The sequence below is a fragment of the Amphiura filiformis genome, chromosome 8 (genome assembly GCF_039555335.1).
Source record: "Amphiura filiformis chromosome 8, Afil_fr2py, whole genome shotgun sequence".
In the NCBI taxonomy this organism is placed as follows: Eukaryota; Metazoa; Echinodermata; class Ophiuroidea; order Amphilepidida; family Amphiuridae; genus Amphiura; species Amphiura filiformis.
In genome coordinates this window covers 46,665,828-46,684,773 of record NC_092635.1, presented here as the reverse complement: position 1 = coordinate 46,684,773, position 18,946 = coordinate 46,665,828, and the positions used below count along the sequence as shown (strand labels likewise).

Genomic DNA, 18,946 nt, shown 5'->3' with positions numbered 1-18,946 from the left:
CAGTAACATATTCGATACACTTTTGATATAAATTATGTATGAAATGTGTATGAAATGAAAGGATAAAAATTTGAACGCTAATTTGATACAGTTTAAATTGGAACCCTGATTTGATACAGTTACTTATTTGATACACTTTTGATATAATTATGTATCAAATATGTATGAAATGAAAGGATAAAAATTTCAATGCTAATTTGATACAGTTTAAATTGGAACCCTCATTTGATACAGTCACATATTCGATACACTTTTGATATAAATGATGTATGAAATGTGTATGAAATGAAAGGATAAAAATTTGAATGTTAATTTGATACAGTTTAAATTGGAACCCTGATTTGATACAGTAACATATTCAATACACTTTTGATATAAATTATGTATGAAATGTGTATGAAATGAAAGGATAAAATTTGAACGCATAAATTTGATACAGTTTAAATTGGAACCCTCATTTGATACAGTAACATATTTGATACACTTTTGATATAAATTATGTATGAAATGTGTATGAAATGAAAGGATAAAAATTTGAACATAAATTTGATACAGTTTAAATTGGAACCCTCATTTGATACAGTAACATATTCAATACACTTTTGATATAAATTATGTATGAAATGTGTATGAAATGAAAGGATAAAAATTTCAATGCTAATTTGATACAGTTTAAATTGGAACCCTCATTTGATAGTCACATATTCGATACACTTTTGATATAAATGATGTATGAAATGAAAGGATAAAAATTTGAATGTTAATTTGATACAGTTTAAATTGGAACCCTGATTTGATACAGTAACATATTCAATACACTTTTGATATAAATTATGTATGAAATGTGTATGAAATGAAAGGATAAAAATTTGAACGCAAATTTGATAGTTTAAATTGGAACCCTCATTTGATACAGTAACATATTCGATACACTTTTGATATAAATTATGTATGAAATGTGTATGAAATGAAAGGATAAAAATGTGAACGCAAATTTGATACAGTTTAAATTGGAACCCTCATTTGATACAGTAACATATTCGATACACTTTTGATATAAATTATGTATGAAATGTGTATGAAATGAAAGGATAAAAATTTGAACGCTAATTTGATACAGTTTAAATTGGAACCCTCATTTGATACAGTAACATATTCGATACACTTTTGATATAAATTATGTATGAAATGTGTATGAAATGAAAGGATAAAAATTTGAACGCTAATTTGATACAGTTTAAATTGGAACCCTGATTTGATACAGTTACTTATTTGATACACTTTTGATATAATTATGTATCAAATATGTATGAAATGAAAGGATACATTTCATTTGATACTTTTTTGATACATTATCTTGGCATTTGATACACTTTTGATATGTATAAAATGTGTATGCAATGTTAATTTGATACAGTTTTGATACATAAAAGTGTATGAAATGAGGGTTCCAATTCAAAGCCTTTTATTTCATACATTTTTCATACGTATCAAAAGTGGTGTATCAAAAGTGTATCAAATTTCAGCCAGGGCAATCACAACCGGAAGTCAGTTTCCCGAGAAAGTGGATCAGATGATTCACATCTGAAGAAGTCCTCCGACGTGTAGGACGAAATATTAGAGTAAGTAAAAACTTACTGGTTTTGTCAAGCGAAAATGTCTAATTGATATGTCTTACAAACCTGATGAATCTATTCACTATGGTCAAAAAGAATTTTTCATTATCAATTGGACCAATCAGCAACATTGTTGGAATAATTTCACCACACTATTTGAAAGCTCCATTCTGATTGGTGATTAAAATGAAGATATCATGTAATTGACCAATCAGAGGCAATGTTAGATCGGCAGGTAGTGCTCAGGGGTTAACCCAGGTGTAAATGGATACCGGCTTATGATGACAAGAAAAACTTACAGGTACTCGTTGTATGGGACGAGTGGTGGACTTGCCACAGCAACAACATACACAGGGGAGTCTGGCCACAAGTCGCTTAGAAAGAGAGATGGACACTCAACCTGTATTCAAACACAGGCATAAACATTTACCTTATAGGGAGCCCGGACTACAATACTATTTCTAAGTCCGGTTTTGGTGCTAAAACTCATTTGTTTCTTGTACGAGGGGGTATCCAAAAGTTTTTGACATCACCAAGAAGCGAAGGAGCTATATCGATGAAATGTTGTCAGTGCAATTACTGGTCCTTCTCTACATTATGGTCCAAAAATGGTCTCATAAGTATGTTTACTTTTTTTACAGGTGGCGCTATGGGCAGTAGGCGCATAACCTTTTCATGATAAGATCCTCCACTTTCTTGAATTTCTTCACTGTGGCAGCATCATCCGAAAGTGATGGACGTCCACTTCTTGGCTCATCTGTGAGGGACATGTGGCCAGTTTGGAAATTCCTTTTTCAAAAAGCAATAGTGCCATATGACGAGCAATCGTCACCGTAGATAGCTTTCATTTCATCATAGATTTTCTGAGCATTGTAGGCCTAACCCTTCAAATGCAGGAACTTAATCACGCTGCGTGCCTCAATTTTCACCATTTTACAGGTGATGCTAGATGGGCATGAGACCATTTTTGGACCATAATGTAGAGAAGGACCAGTAATTACACTGACAAAATTTCATCGATATAGCTCCTTTGCTTCTGGGTGATGTCAAAAACTTTTGGATACCCCCTCGTATATTTGTATGTGTGCACGAAGTACTGTATATAATAAGTGGTTATATTTTCATGACAAGTTTATTTTCGTGAATTTCAAGAATCCAACCACAACTGCGAAATTATAAACGCACACAATATTACACTCGGTTTCAGAGAAGAATGGTAATACCGTGCTCAAATTGATGCAAGCGCCCTGTTAATGAGTGACATATGCAGACGCAGAGCTTTGTGTGTTCCTCTCAAGAGCGTCGTTATGCGCCGACCAACATTTTGATGCACAATCAGCTAATCAGATTATCGGTCTGTTATGATTGTCAGACGATTGAATTAGCCAATCAGAAACCTACTTCTGTGTTTACGCTGCGCACGCTCTCAAAATGTAAACAAGTGCCGTTCTTCTCGGCCAGAAACTGTAAATAATGCATTTTACGCATGGGGCAGGCTTAAGCAAATATTTTGACATGAAAATATTGGCTTATACAGTGTAATGTAACTGCACTGAAGAGGTCACTTCATCTGTGTGGAAGATTAAGGACATGTCTTCCATCTGAGGTGTATGGATTTCAACTGGAATAGCCACAATCCAATGCATATACACATTGGTAGGATTCCTGTCTGTGTCCTGCCTTGGTCATGTGTCAAGAATTTCAGTTAGAGCCCTTACTGAAGTAATAACAAGGGGAGTATGAATTTCAAATGGAATGAACACATTAGGCAGCTCCATTTGAATTTAAAACACCCTCTGAAAAAACATCAACCTGAATCTTCCACAGACAGGTTGAGTTTCAAGTACAGTTTGTAAATGTGCTAATTCCATTTAAAATTTATACTCCTCCCATGGAAGATAAGTCCAATCTACCACTAGAGCAGGGGGGGCCGGCCAAGATTGGCTCAATTTTGACGTTGTCATTGGTTTTACACGTAAACACAAAAATGTCTCAAATTATTCCAAAACTGTACGTATGTTATTAAGCACTATTTTATCAGTCTAAATCCCTTGAGGTTCGCCAGTGACCCTCATTGTAAGTACTGTTTTTTAATTTTTTTGTATGAATAACGCACGATATGTTACGAGATATACTGAACATCTCCCTCCGTGAGTCAAGGAGTTTACGTGGTGTAGTGGTTATGGATCTCGCCGCCCACACAAAGGGTCCCGAGATCGATTCCCATCCCGGCGATGATTAAAAATTTTCTTTTTTTTTTTTTTTGAATTTAAAATTATTTATTTTCATGTGAAAATGTGTATATTGCACTGGGAAATATATTTTGTGCATTTTTTTTCTGTAATGGGGCCACCCGCCAATAGAGCTAAGAACGGATCTTGGCTCCGGGAAAAATAATTGCGCCCATCGTGCAGGCAGTGTTGCCGCCATATTGTCTGTTTTGTTTACGCTTTTGGCTGTTGCCACATTGAATAATGTAGTCCACCATCGTCTGCACTAGAGGGAGTGTGAACTTTAAATGGAATAGTCCAATTATTTAACTCCTTCCAAGGTTTTGTCTACCTATACATATTCTTTAAATGCTGCTGGATTGGCCAAGACAAAACCATCCTGGTTCTCATCAGGCGTCTCTCCCAAATCAATCGTCTCATAACCAGACTCTACCCCATCCACGCTATCAACCCTCTCATCCTTCTGTGTAAAATCCTTATCTTTAGCACCGGGATTGCTGAACATGATATCATGTGACCTATCATGTGACATAGCAACAGCGGTGGGATGTACCTGGGATAAATTGTTGTTAGGTACCGGTTTCTGAGAGGGGATTCCTCCGTTGTTTTTACTCATCGCCCTTTGCGGTGAGTTTTTAGGTGAGCGAGACGCGTACAGGTTCTGTTCTACGTAGCCTTCCGGGTCGAGTTGATAAGGCAATGGGTATGGTTTGTTGAATTGAGCTGCAGGGTGAGGGGGTAAGTCTGATAGATTGTATAACGCAGCTGCATTGTTTGGATACACTTCAGGAGTAGATGAATCCTGCTTCAATTTCTGTATGGAAATACAAGATATATGGAAATACAAGTTATTAATTAAATTCTGGAAAATTCATGTAAACCATGGCCCTATTTCACCAATAGACAAGTCTATTTACGTTTGAGCCACACAAAATTGGAACATCAATGTTTTTTGTTGTAAGTATCTCTAAAAGACATCCCTAACAATATATCCAAAAAGGACAAAAAATGGAATTGGGGAAAAATGTTACTTTGCATAAAACAAAAATGGCCGCTTTAGGGCTCAAATGTCAAAATTGATTGATTCCAGGTAAAACCCATACCAACATTCCTCTCATAATTAGGGATTCAGAAAAAGTGTAGTTTGACATATCTCCGATGTACAGTTCTGGAGTTATATGCATAAAGGTCAATTGTCAAACTTTGGTCTTCACCATTATCCACAGGGGTAAAATTTGATCAAAGTGGTCTCAAATTGTTCCTCTTGGAACAACATTTAAAAAAAGAATAGTATGCCGTATCTCAGGTGTTTAGTTACCTGGGTAATATCTTAGCGATAGGAAAACTTTGTACATGATGTCAACAATGTTTTAGTATCAACATCCTTCACCATTTCCGCAAATTTCTTTTCTCTAAAGAAAGCACCAGATACATCATATTTAACACGCTACTAGCCAATCACAGGCTGTGGGGAGTTTGATTGACATTGTCGTCAGACGTGAACTACCGTAAAAACTTAGTAAGCATACATTTCCCTGGGCCTCAAGGAAGAACAGATGATTAATTGTGTTTTCAACTGATTGAGTGTCCCAGGTTAAAGAAGAAATAAAACAAACAAACAAAATATGCTTACTATCGAGCGCTTTTGAAAACATGAAATTGTACCAAAGTCCGGCGCTTTACCAACTGAGCTAATGGGGTTGAGACACACATTTGCAAGTTTACTTGTTCGTATATAACTATGTGTATTGATGATTTGCTCAAAACCCTTTACACTTTTGTGGTGAGGCTCTTCATGTTTGCATGTTTTAAAAGCGCTCGATAGTAAGCACATATGCTAACTATCAAGTTTTTACGGTACTTTCTTAATCTCCAACTTTTATTTTTACCTTTGCTGTAATAAGATCTGATGGACCATGTGGGAAGTCATCAAAACCAGCATTGGTGTAAAAGGCTGCATCCTCTGCTGGGCGTCTTCTGTACTTCCATTTTCTGTTACAACACAAAACAGTATTTGTAACATTATCAAATGGGTGTGAGGTTTGATCAGGCATCATAGATACATATTGAGCATTTATAAAGCGCTGCTACATAAAGAGCGTAGCGCTACAAACAATATTGAAGGTGGCAAAAGGCCAAAATATATACACAAGCAAAATATATACAGAGCAAAAATATAATTAATTATACAAATGTGTCTTAAGAGACTTCTTAAAAACAGAAAGTGATGCAGATTCACGGATGTTAACACGGATATGAGGCATGATCGGCAAAATTACTGTGAAGAGAACTGAATATTTACATGCACAAATGAAACAAATTCCAGTCAATAATTCTGGGGATTGTCAATGCAGGGACTGGTAGCAGGCACAAATAAAACATGCGCATCAATGGTGCGGTAAGCTCCCCTGAATTGGGCATTATTGATTACAAAAGGGTGATTATTTTAACTAGGGAGCCAATGTGTGACATGCATATTTTCCATAAAGTTGCCATCAAATCAGAGCAACAATTTGACTTCCAGATGACCTTTGCCATTTGATTACCTATGCTTGTTTTTAAAATGCAACTCTCACACTTTCAAATTTATTTTCAGGAAGTATTTGCCCAATCAGCAGCCATTTTCTGAAATTTAGTAAATTATTTGACCTATGGGTGACCTCTGACCTTGTTGTCCTTGACACCCCATTTGACCTTTCCCATAAGAAGTAATTTGACCCACCTTAGTAATGATCTAGATAATATTTTTAGTATTTTTGTACATTGACTGCATTCGACCCAAAGATGACCCTTGACCTCAACATCTTTGAGGTCACCACAAGTCCCCACTCAATGATGATCATTGCTACCAAGTTTGAGTTCACTAGTAGTGATACGTTTGGAAAGGGATTTATTTTATGAAACTTGAATCAAATTAGCACCTACATCAGGGATTCTCAACTGGTGGTGCATGGTGCATTGACGCAAGCCAAGTGGCGCTTGACTGCATGAAAAAAAACAGGGGCATTGAGTGGGCCCCTGGACCCCATGCCATGATGCTTCACTCGCTCAGAGAGTGGAGCTTGAGCAATTTTATTTTCTATAAGTGGAGCTTCAGATACTTTACTTGCGAACCCCTGACCTACATGTATAGTACCGTATACACAAAACAGTAGTGATTGCAAAGTCTCTTTCAGGATAGACAAAATAGTAAAAACAACAACAAAAAACATACAAAAAAACAAGGAGTTTGTACCCCTCTAAAAACACAAGAATAAAGGAAGTAAAGACACATAAAAGCGATGGGAAATAAAAGAGTTAAATACATGTAAAACAGTGTCTTACAAGCTAGCTGAAATATGAATAAGAAAATGCTAAATTATCATAAATATAAATACTTGGTTGTTAGGAACCAAATATAGTATATCAATAACATCATTCATATGATCTCTATTAACTGAAACAACAAAACTGCATGCACCAAAAAGGAAATATTATGGCAATGAATTGAGGTTGAATTGGTTACATGCATTGTGGACAGGGTCAAGTAGTAAGAGTTTGAACAATGTTCAACATCAGGACAGTGAATTAATTAGACAATCTGAATTGTATCTAGTCTATAGACTGTTCATAGATATCAAATTCAAGATCAAATCTGTCAATTAACTAATTCAAATTATTTCATTATGGTAGCATTTTTAAATATAAATCAATTAAACATTTAATCTAAAGGAGACTTTTTGGTTTTGCTGGAGGGCACAATTCAAGTTTTGGTATTTTTCTATGGAATTTGTCAATTTCTTTACTCCGATGGGGGAGGTGTGCTACGATTGGGGGGGGGCATGTGCCCTGTGCTCCTATGATAGTAGGCCACTGTAATAATGTACTTCTTGATTGTGTTACCCTTCACTATCAAAAATAAATCTATACATGAATTATAGGGATTGTGCATGCCTTCACAAGGATCTTTGTTGATTCAAGGATCAAAATTTCACATGCTGAAGAATGGACATCTTATACTTAAAAACTGACATGTTTCCAGAGCACCAATTTCAAGTCTTGGGACACCAGGTGCAAAATACTCTAGTGTTATTACGTTTGTGAAGATTATCATTCATCCAGGTAGTAAACAGTGTTAATATTAACTATAATCTAGTCAACTGGACTTACTATTTTTGAGTGGGAAATTTTCATGTCCAATCCTGAACGCATCATCAGCCCTACTGATTGTCTGGTGGCAAAAGTTCAGCGATCAGGAAGATACCTCTCAGGTTGAACTCAAAGGTGGTGACCTGTGATACTACAACATCCGTTTCACAGATCAATGAACTTTTGCCGCCAGACAATAAGTAGGGCTGATGATGCGTTCAGGATTGGATGTGAAAATTTCCCACTCAAAAATAGTAAGTCCAGTTGACTAGATTCTAGTGTTATTAGTTATTTTGATCCCTGTGGTTATCCTTAAAACTAAGGAAAGAAATGGAATGAATTAAATTTCTTCAGAAATGTGCTATTCCAGTTGAAATCCATACACCCCCGATAGAAGACCTGACATTAATCTCCCACACAGGGGGTGTAGATTTCAAATGGAGTCACCCATTTAGGTAACCCCATTTGAAATTCAAACTCCCTGTGCGGAACATTAAGGCCCTGTCTTCCATAAAGGATATGGATTTCAACTGGACTAGCCCAGTCAATGAACCTGGCAGCAGCATACAAATGGGGAATCATTCCAAATAGCAAACACACTCACAATATTATTTCCAAGACACTACTTACCCTATCTCACTTAATTGTGGTCTCCATTATAATGTTGTTCCTTGTTTTGATACAAATTGTACAAACCAATACCAAGTTATAGATCTTGTATTTTTCTCCTGGTGGTAGGGGTGGGTGTGGGCACTCCTACTTTGGAGGTGACATGTATGTAGAGCTGTCTTAAAAGACCCAGCCCCTTTTCCAGCATCGCTGTCACCCAAAGACATCACATTTGTTTGATTTTTTTTAAAAACATGCTCCGTCATCCAAAGACCCCTTATTTTCCATTCGCTCTGCGCTCTGTCACCCAAAGGCCCTCATTTTTTCGATTTAAACAGCAATTTTCAATATCACTGATTTTGTTACTTATTTTGATTTTAAAAAAAAACATTTGAAACCATTTATAACTAGAATCTTCTGTGTGGCTCTTATGGCTATCACCCAAAGACCGCATAAATTACAAAAAGTCTTCCGATCAGAAGATGAAATGTCTAAAAACGTGAGTAAATTATTGGACTTTATGGTCATTATGTTCTTACCAAATGCCCCCCTAATTTAGGTCCAAACGGTACATCTCTCACCATATGACCCCACTTATGTTTTTATTATTTTGCTCTCACTGAATGCCAAAAATCATGCTCTCAACTTGTATGACTTTCAACTGGAATATAGCCCTTTTGACTTGGAAGTGCCGAACTGAACACACCTGTCTATGTGAGCCTCATTTGGTTTGGAAGTACAGAACTTAACACATCTGTATGTGAGCCTCATTTGGTTTGGAAGTACAGAACTTAACACATCTGTCCATGTGGGCCTCATTTATTATTTTTTTTATTGAAAGGAAAGCACACAATTAGTCTGATCCAGTAGTGGCACTGGTGGCCCCATATTTTCTTGGGGTCATTAGGGGGTGAATTTTTTGGGGAGACCCCAAAAATTGTCTCTACTTTGTCATTTTCCCAAAAAAGTCAAAATTTCCCTAATTTATTTTGACTGGTAGGAAAGTAGGAAGGGGAAAGCCCAAGATTTGGGACACCCCCCCCCTGGTGCCATCACTGGTCTGATCACAGCTCTACAGTTTTATACACCTTACCTAAAATATATACAGGATATGAGAACAAAGGCAACTATGATACATGACGCAACCGACACAGCTACTCCGGTGAGAAGGACATGGTGATGCTCTGTAGAGTCTGAGAAAGAAGAAAACAGATAAAATGTACACTCTTCATCGTTTTGTTTCACAGAGGATATTATGATTGAAAGAACAAATTTCTTATATAATATTTGCAAGTATGTATTCAGTAGCTGATGATAAAAACACTTGAAACGGTGCGAGCGAAGCGAGTAAGCCGAACGCTTGATCGGAGTACTATCTTTTTAGCGAATGCTAGGGATCGGGGAATAGGCTATGAGGGTATCATTCCCCTAATTTTTTATTTTCTTTTGCTCTTTTTATGATGAAATTTCATAATTTACTTCCGGAAATGTAAAAAAATATAAAAAATAAATAAATAGGAATTACACAGCGATCAAGGTGGCGTAAGGTTAGGGTATTGCATTTTGTGTGTTTCCATAGTGACATATAGTTTTGTACTTATTGTTTTCATTTTGTCTTTATTTCTTTTGAAAAATATATAAAAATAAAATTTATTTAGTTTACTATAGAAATTTCACATAATTTACAAAATATAATGAATGTCTGATTTTCACAACTTGATTTTAAATTGGCATTTCTTCAAACCTGAATTTCTTGAAAAGTTGTTTATTCGTGGTACACCACTATACGCCACTATGGAATACAGCCGACAAAATATGCTACTAACGAAGGTGCAAAACAATTCATTTGGATTGTTATTACAATTTCCGAATGAGCCAATTGCTTCATTTGGATCATAGGCATTGATTGATTGATTGATTGATTGATTGATTGATAGCAATGCAATAATCTGTCAATGCACAATTGATGGTGCATTTTTGTATAATATAGGACTTTTGGTAAAAACTAAACATGACATGAAATTTAGTCAACTTTGCTGCTTCCCAAATTTCTTAATATACCACAAAATACCTGACAGTATTGTTGGTGAAAATTTCTGAAAAAAGTGCAACATTTTCATTTACATTAAAGTCATCACATAGGAAGGATGTTATTAATTGTTACTGATAAAAGAAAATTTGTTCATATATTTCATATTTCTGCTTCTTTTGGGTGAGCTCCATATACATTGTTTGTACATAATGTTGTCCATTGATTAGATATCTTGGCCTGGGGGCCTATACACAAAAATTGCAGCCAGGAAATACAAAGTCAATGTGTAGCTTCCTCCCTATATTTCCTCACCAGACCATGCTGCAAGCTACAAATGTACCATGTTATAGGTTTATTAAATGAGGGATAGCAAATATGCAAAAATTGGAGGAAATTCAGGAAAATATACTGATTCTATGTTTAGTTTTATTGACTATTTTCTTGGAGTATCTCAATTCACCCTCATCTTCTTACACACACCCTACTCATAATCATATACATGTACATGTACATGCAACAGTTGGTCCTTGGATTTTATACCGGCAAGCAAGGACTGGCATTTCAGATTTGAAACTGTGTAGTGGACTTTTATACACAAATCTGACAATTAATTGCCACTCTGTGGATCTGACATTATACCGCAAATGATGGACCTTACAGGCTAAATTCTTTCTACAGGGGTGTAGCGCCTCATGGACGTCCATTTTGTTGTGTGTTCACGTTTTAAGGGCCACTACAGACTCTGAGTATTCGATATGTAACATATCTACACTTATTTAATCTAGTCTCATTCTATTTCCAGTAAGTTCTAACAAATCATTGATGACATAAAATCGATAATATGTTACGTAGAATATCTAGTAGAAACATATTATTGATTTTACGTCATCAAATATTCGTTAGAACTTGAACATTACTGGAAATAGAATGGGATTAGATAAAAAGTCTGTAGGGCCAAAGAGTTTAGGAATTATATATTTCACAGCTGAACAAAACTTAATACCCAATCATAAATATGACACAATCTGGTCCATGGAGGCCAAATGCAGCAATTCTGGGATATATATAAAAGCAAAAATATGGAGTAAAAACAATAAAATACATAAGAAAATACAAAACTTCAAGAATGTTAGACCTTTGGTGTTCAATATAATGATTATAATAACATTAATTTTCAAAAATACCTGCATTGGCCCCCATGGTGCGATAGTGTCGCAAATATAAAACGGCACCTGTCGAAGGCAATAAGTTTGCCTGTCTTGAAAGACAACTGATGGAGAATGAGTAGCCCCTTAAGACACCTACATACATGTACTCACATACAAAACAATTTGCAGACTATTATGTTTATCAATGAATCATGCCCTTCTCCCCATTCCAGAAAAATACAGCACTAATTTTTTGGAATTAAAAAAATATTATCAAGTTCTGCCAAATGAAACATAGCTCAATCCTAATCCTTGAATTTAGCCCTAACTGCAGATAAAAGAAAAAATTCACTATTTTACTAATTTCTTGAAAAAAGAGCCAAAAACATGCATTTTTGCATGTTTTTTTGACAATCGAGTCACAAAAATCACAGACTTGGAACAAGTCTAAGCATTCAAAATCTTGAATCGTATATGCTGAAATTTTGCTCCGATTTTCACTTTTTTGTAATTGTATTACATTAAATGGTTGGTTATAAGAATGAAACATGTCTTTTCCAAAATTTAGAATGCATAAACTGAAATTAGTCTTAAAACAAATCTTTGGGCTTTATTGTCACAGCATACGAAAAACACCCTAAAAACGCATGTTTTTGGCCCTTATTTCCCAAAATTGGCTACCGTAAATATTAAACTTTGACTTTTATTGCTAGTTACATGTAGGACTAACTAAAGGATTAGGATTTTGCTATGTTTCATTTGGCAAAACAGGATATTTTATTAGTTCTGTATTTTTCTGGAATAGGCAGTACACCGTTCCCCTGATGCCAGTGAGTTTGACAGCTCTGTCTTAATACTAGGGATTTGTTGAGACATGCGGCAGACCTGAATTTAGAGCTTCAGTGGTAATTTGGAAAATGGGGATTTCCTCTGTACTGCTGATCCTACATGATAACTATATGCAAGGTGTGAACTGTCATCTATATTAATGATTTGTAGTGTAGAGTAAAATATTTTCTTAATATTTATTATCAAGTTTTATTTGTGGAGCACATCAATTATGATTTTAAATGATTTGAACTGTTCTTTAATCAAGATATTCATATTTTTTTCTTTTATATTAACCCTAACACCTAAAAATCTTACAAAATCTTACAAGGAAAACCACTGCGCATGCATGCATTCCAAGTGATGGCATTGCGCAATCATCACCCTAAGTCATTTATGGGCACCAAGTCGCTGGCCGGGCAAGCGACTCCCCCGTGGCATGAGGTCAGTGATCGTGTGTGTGGCACCCGAGGGGTCCCAGGGTCAATTCCCTGGGGTGCCAAGTGAAATCTTTCTTCATCTTCTCTCCTTTTTCGTTCCTTCTCTGCCTTCCGATAGCAAAAAAGCATGTTCCTTGTTAGGGTTAATATTCAATTTATTGGAAGAAACATATATGGCAAAATGCAAACCTATAAGGAGATCTTCCAAAAATAAGCCACAAGATCAGGGAAAGAAGAATCTGGTTTGCTGATCATTGTTCCAGAAGTGAGGAGCACGCATCAAAAATGGTTCATTATAGATAATCAAGCATGGGAGGCGGAAACCTGGAAGACCTGCTCTGACCTACATTGACATTCTGGAAGATTACACTGGACTGGAGGCAGCAGACTTGAGGACACCAATGGAGGACAAAAGTGGAAGGCTATTAGAGTTGGAGTGTCTGACACCACTCAAATTAAGTACGGAAGCAAGCAAACAAAAATAATAGACTGGGAAAATAAAAATCAGTGTTATTTTATAAACTTCTGTTTGGGAATAGAATAAAGATACAAATCTTAAAATTTGGATTACTCCTGAAAACTTAATACATCCCCAAAATATTGACTCCAGTTTTATAACTATTTAAAAACTATATAAAAACAGGGAAAATCTGTTCCAACTAACCAGCAGGGAACCAAAGGATGGATCCAAAAGGATACAACAGTGTCACACCTGAGACGAATATATAAGGTATATTCGTCTCAGGTCACACTAGCAATCTGTCTCCACTATATTGAGAGCAGGTCTCCTATTTTACTCCTTGAAAAAGAAAAGTTTTGTCTTTTTGAAACGTCAGGTTTTTAACTCTGTTTATATATTTTGTATTACTCCCCCATTGGATGTTGTGTCATATTTTCCCTGTTTTTAATTTTATTTAAAAACTGCAGAAAAGAAAGTAACACCTCTTTTCAATCATTTCTCAACATCAATTTCTATGTCAACACTGACTGTCAAACCAAATTAATCAGGGCTGGAAAAATATTAATTTCCTGGGAAGGTAAGTTAAATTCACTCAAAGTACAGCAAACTTTTCCATATTTTAAAATGTATTTCTTACATTTTGAAGGAAAATTACCCTCCAAATTCCAAAATTACCCTCCAAATTCCAAAATGTCCCTTCAAATTCCAAAATGTCCCTTCAAATTCCAAAATGTCCCTTCAAATTCCAAAATGTCCCTTCAAATTCCAAAATGTCCCTTCAAATTCCAAAATGACCCTTCAAACTCCAAAATGTCCCTCCAAATTCCAAAATGTCCCTTCAAATTCCAAAATGTCCCTTCAAATTCCAAAATGTCCCTTCAAATTCCAAAATGTCCCTTCAAATTCCAAAATGTCCCTTCAAATTCCAAAATGTCCCTTCAAATTCCAAAATGTCCCTTCAAATTCCAAAATTTCTCTGAAATGAGCTTCCTGGATTCCACATTTTTTCAAGAAATGCTTAATAATTAATTTTCATTCCTATATCCAATTTCTAAAACTTTGTGTTCATTTAGGGGACTATGCATGTGTTCCAAGAGCATGATTTACTGCGTATCAAAAACATACTTTTCAAGTAATTATTTATCTAAAAATATGTTTCCAAATAGCCAGATAACCATGTCTACCGATGGAGTTCTTTTGGCACATGAATGCATACGTATATTACTTTAGATCCATGGCAAAATCCCAACTAGTCAATCAATAACCAGTACTGACCAGCCTGAGCTCGCTGCTCACGCTGGTAATTAATATGTCATGATTGGAGGGCACTTGGCCAGTTCTAGAATGCATTCTGACTTCAAATGGCCAGCCAGATTTTCTCCAAGGAAGCACATGGCTTAAATCAGTTGCACTGTGCATTAAAGGACTTGTGTATTTCCTCAAAACCTGACCTGGTTTAACAGCTACACTGCGAGTCCAATAATCACTGGACTGCAAATGGGCCAGTTAAAATCCATGCACCCCATATGAAGACATGACCATATTCTCCCCCAGAGGGAGTGTAGATTGCAAATGGAGTCAACCATTCAGATAACCCTGAGACTAGTCAGGTAAGTCTGTCCACATAGAAGTACAAACCAAATCTGTGGCATCGGGGGTCGATGCTTTGCGTCACACGCACTGCATGTCAAAAAACCACGATGCGTAAAGAACGTAGTGCACTCGGCAAGTACAAATCGCGCAGCAGTTGGCGTGCCAAAGAAGCATTTACACACGCATTGCACTGAAATAATTATTCTTATACCTCCAGTTTACGAGGTCTATTTACTTTGTACTTCTATGTGGACAGACTGTATACTAGTCTCAGGATAACCCCATTTGAAATTCACACTCCCTCTGTGGAATATTATTAGGTCATGTCTTCCACCGGGGGTGTATGGATTTCAACTTAAATAGCCCAATCCACACCCCATATATCATCTTACCTAGTTCATCTTTTGATACCACCATTTCCTTAGTGGCGTTTGACAAGATTCCGTTTCCAGCATTTAATGGATGCGTAGACATCTGATACGTGTCCTGCTTCTGCACAGTGCTTATTTTGAAGTCAAACCAGTACAGCCTGATGTTACATGGCTCCTGATATTGATAAATATGTACAGAAAGTTTTAAACAACAAAATGGACAAAATAAAATGTAATTCTAAGTTTAATACAAGTATGATGCAAAAGGTAAATAGAGACACGCCCATTTAACATGAAATTTTCTCTGAAAATGCACATGGCGAAGCAAAGGAATGATATATATGATACCATATCACTTAAACATGCTAAGGGGGCTGGCATTTTCTTCGGAAGGGGGGTCTCAAATATACTGGGGGGTCATAGAATTTTTAGACCCAAAATAGGAGGTTATAATTTTTTAACACCCAAAATAGGGGGTTATAGAATTATTAAGGGCTGGTGACCCAAAATTTTCTGTGTGTGCATTCTTTAACTTCACAATCAAAATGTGTATAATACTGCATACAATATATAGCTATATAATGCAAAAAAAAATTTACGCGCTCGGCGCACCTTCTTTACACTTACGATAAAAACTTTAACGTGCTCCGAGCAGTCCGTGCACTTTCTTCACTCTTGGATTTGGTCTTGAGTCTGTAGGTGGAAGGGGTGGTGGTGGGTGGGGGGTCATAACATTTTCTACCCAAGATAGGGGGGTCGTAAAAAAAAATTTGCCCGCGATAGGAGGGGTCACAAAAAAATTGACTCCAGTCAACCAAAATATTTGGGACCCCCTTCCGAAGAAAATGCCAGCCCGCTAAATATGAGGCACAACTTCTGAAATCATTAGCTGATGTTGCCATCATCGTCATGATACCCATACTCCCTCAATATTAGACTCATTCCTCATCCCTTACTGATGTAGCTACCAGTATAGGCCTATACAGTAAGCCAAAAAATTAAGGTACCAGTTATGTTCATCCCCTGTATATCCTAAACAAAGGCAGATATGTCAGAATTGGAACCAGCAGCCAATAGCTGCATCTTTTAGCTCGAATTTAAGACCTCATTCGTTAAAATTGTGCAAGAAATAAAGACATGACTATCCAAAAACCCAAGGAAGATGTCAATTTAAAAGTTGCAGTTTGTGTTTCTTCTTTAGGATTTAGGTCACTGTTTCTTTAATTCTCAACCAATTTCAACAAGGTCTTAAATCAGAGCTAAAGAGTACAGGTATTGGCTGCTTATTTTAATTTTGACATATTTTTCTTTATTTAGGATATACAGGGGTGAACACAACGGGTACCTTAATTCGTTGGCTTACTGTATATAAAATTACCCTGTATATCTTTTATGTGAAGCTGAACTTGCAATAAAAATAAATTTATACATCCCCTGGGGCTCATAAATACCCTTGAGAGGAATATCAATACCTGCATAAAGGCACAGATTCTAGAAGTAATAGGTGATCAGTAAGGGACTGTTCACAAACACTTGTTGAGGGGGGGGGGGGGCTGATGCAAAAATTTTATCATGAACATTTTTCGGCCCCCTTTTCAGACCTCAACAATTTTAGCCCCCCCTTATGACATGAAAATTATGGGTCAACCCCATAGAAAAGCATATAATCTCAATTTTCCCAGGAAAATTTGTGGTCATTTATTTCAGGGTCCCCTAAGGAGGGTCAAAATTTTTAAGGGCCCTCCTTTTTGCATCAGGCCCCCCTAACAAGTGTTTGTGAACGGTCCCTAAGTACTGCCAAATTACACACAACAAAGTACCCCCAAAAAAAAAAGAAATTATACAAAAAAATTGTAATTAAATTTTCAAGTCCATGAGCACATTTCACCGTCGCAATGTGATATCAATTTAATCAATCATTGCCAGGTTAACTGGTTCATGTTATCTGATACTGAACTAATTTTATTCATCACTTTATGAAAAACAAAACAAAAAGAAATCTGACATTGTTGCTTTAACTACTCATATAATACTTCATTTTCAGCAATGCTCAGTTACATTATATTGCCAATAACCAGACACTTCCTCCAGGGAATCTTGAGTGACAAGTCATCTGTTGCTTCTTGAAGTTTTTATTCTCAAGGTTGATGCCCGGGGTTGATGCACTTTCTAACCCCACTGACAACAGCTCCAAGAACAATAGAACATGAAAAACACTACCGGTAACCCCTCCCACCTAATATAAGCAACTCATGATGATTTTTGACTTCGGATACATTGTATTTTAAATGCATTGTTTATATGCATGCAAATTCCCATTTTAAGGAGCTGTGCAATAATTATAATTATGAGCCCCGGGAGGGTAAAATTGGGGGGGACAAAGATTTTTGGCAAGCTGAGTGGGGGGAAAGCAATTTTGGCAGGCCAAGGAGGGGGAGCAAGCAATTTTTGGCACACATTTACAGGGCACCCTTTAAATAACATAAAAAGGCTTAGGAAAACACTACAGAAAGGATGTTCAAATATATGCAAAATATCTAGACCATTTAAAGTTTGCAAATTGGGAACCCAAAAATTTGGCATCTTCAAGGGGGGGGCGAAGATTTTTTGGCAGGCCGAGAGGGGGGCATGCAATTTTTGGCAGGCCAAGAGGAGGGGCAAGCAATTTTTGGCACACCATTTAAAAATTAAAATAATTATTGCACAGCCCCTACATGTAAGTGCTCCCTGTGATTGCCTACCATAAAATCAGGGACTGCCTTTTGAGGAGAGCAAGAGCAATCATTCTCTACTGCTCTCCTTAAATCTGTTATAGGAGAGTGATTTTTAGCTCTCCTTAGTTGACCATTCTCTCCTTAAGTTCTTTTGTAAATGCTCTAAACAGCTCTCCTTGAAGGTTCCAGAAGAGCTATTTTAAAATGCTCTCCTGCAAATTTCAAAAGACAGCCCCTGTAAAATCAAATTGAAAAGTACACAAAAGTACACTATTTAGAATGAAAATAATCTGGCAAATCCAACTTTGATATCAGAGTAGTTAATGTAAAACTGCTCGGTTTTGGAAAAAACTCGTATTAAAAAAGCATGGTTTTGACTAAAGTGTAACATGTATTAAAGTAAAGTTTCTATTTTTACAGAAAACAGAAAAAATAATATAGTATTTGAAAATGGAAAACAGGTAAACTACAATTTTGCAAAATTAAACTCATTTCCACTTAAAATACTGGCTATTTTGAATGTACATTCAGCCAGAAGGCCCAATGAAATATAAAGCTCCTGAATTTATATAATACGCCTTTTCATCGCTGAGCGACTTACTCGAGAACTCTAGCTTTGAATTTGCACACGATTGTTACGCATTCGATGCTACATGTAGAGTGCCTTGATATCGTTTTTTGTGGGACAGTGGTGCAATTTTTTGCACCGGAGGTTATTTATTCTGTTAATGTTGAAATTGTAAAGAAAGTTATTTCGATGAGTCTCTATCGAATTG

General features: G+C 36.3%; 1 protein-coding gene across 1 annotated transcript; it reads right to left on the bottom strand.

Annotated features, from left to right (window-relative positions):
• Positions 1-4,127: 4,127 nt before the first annotated feature.
• Positions 4,128-15,598, bottom strand: LOC140158276 (uncharacterized). The gene is made up of 4 exons (XM_072181386.1): positions 15,478-15,598; positions 9,678-9,777; positions 5,737-5,839; positions 4,128-4,661 (listed from the first exon to the last, which is right to left on the bottom strand). The coding sequence occupies exons 1-4, from the start codon at positions 15,557-15,559 to the stop codon at positions 4,179-4,181; spliced, it is 768 nt and encodes a 255-aa protein (XP_072037487.1). The 5' UTR covers positions 15,560-15,598; the 3' UTR covers positions 4,128-4,178.
• Positions 15,599-18,946: the final 3,348 nt, after the last annotated feature.

What these genes read in the sequence shown, in the direction of transcription:
- LOC140158276 (XM_072181386.1), bottom strand. Translation starts at nt 15,559, where the DNA reads ATGTCTACGCATCCATTAAATGCTGGAAACGGAATCTTGTCAAACGCC. An exon ending in ATATCCTGTATATATTTTAG is followed by an intron (nt 5,840 to 9,677) that starts GTAAGGTGTATA and finishes GTGTTGTAACAG; the next exon opens with AAAATGGAAGTACAGAAGAC. An exon ending in CAGATCTTATTACAGCAAAG is followed by an intron (nt 4,662 to 5,736) that starts GTAAAAATAAAA and finishes ATTTCCATACAG; the next exon opens with AAATTGAAGCAGGATTCATC.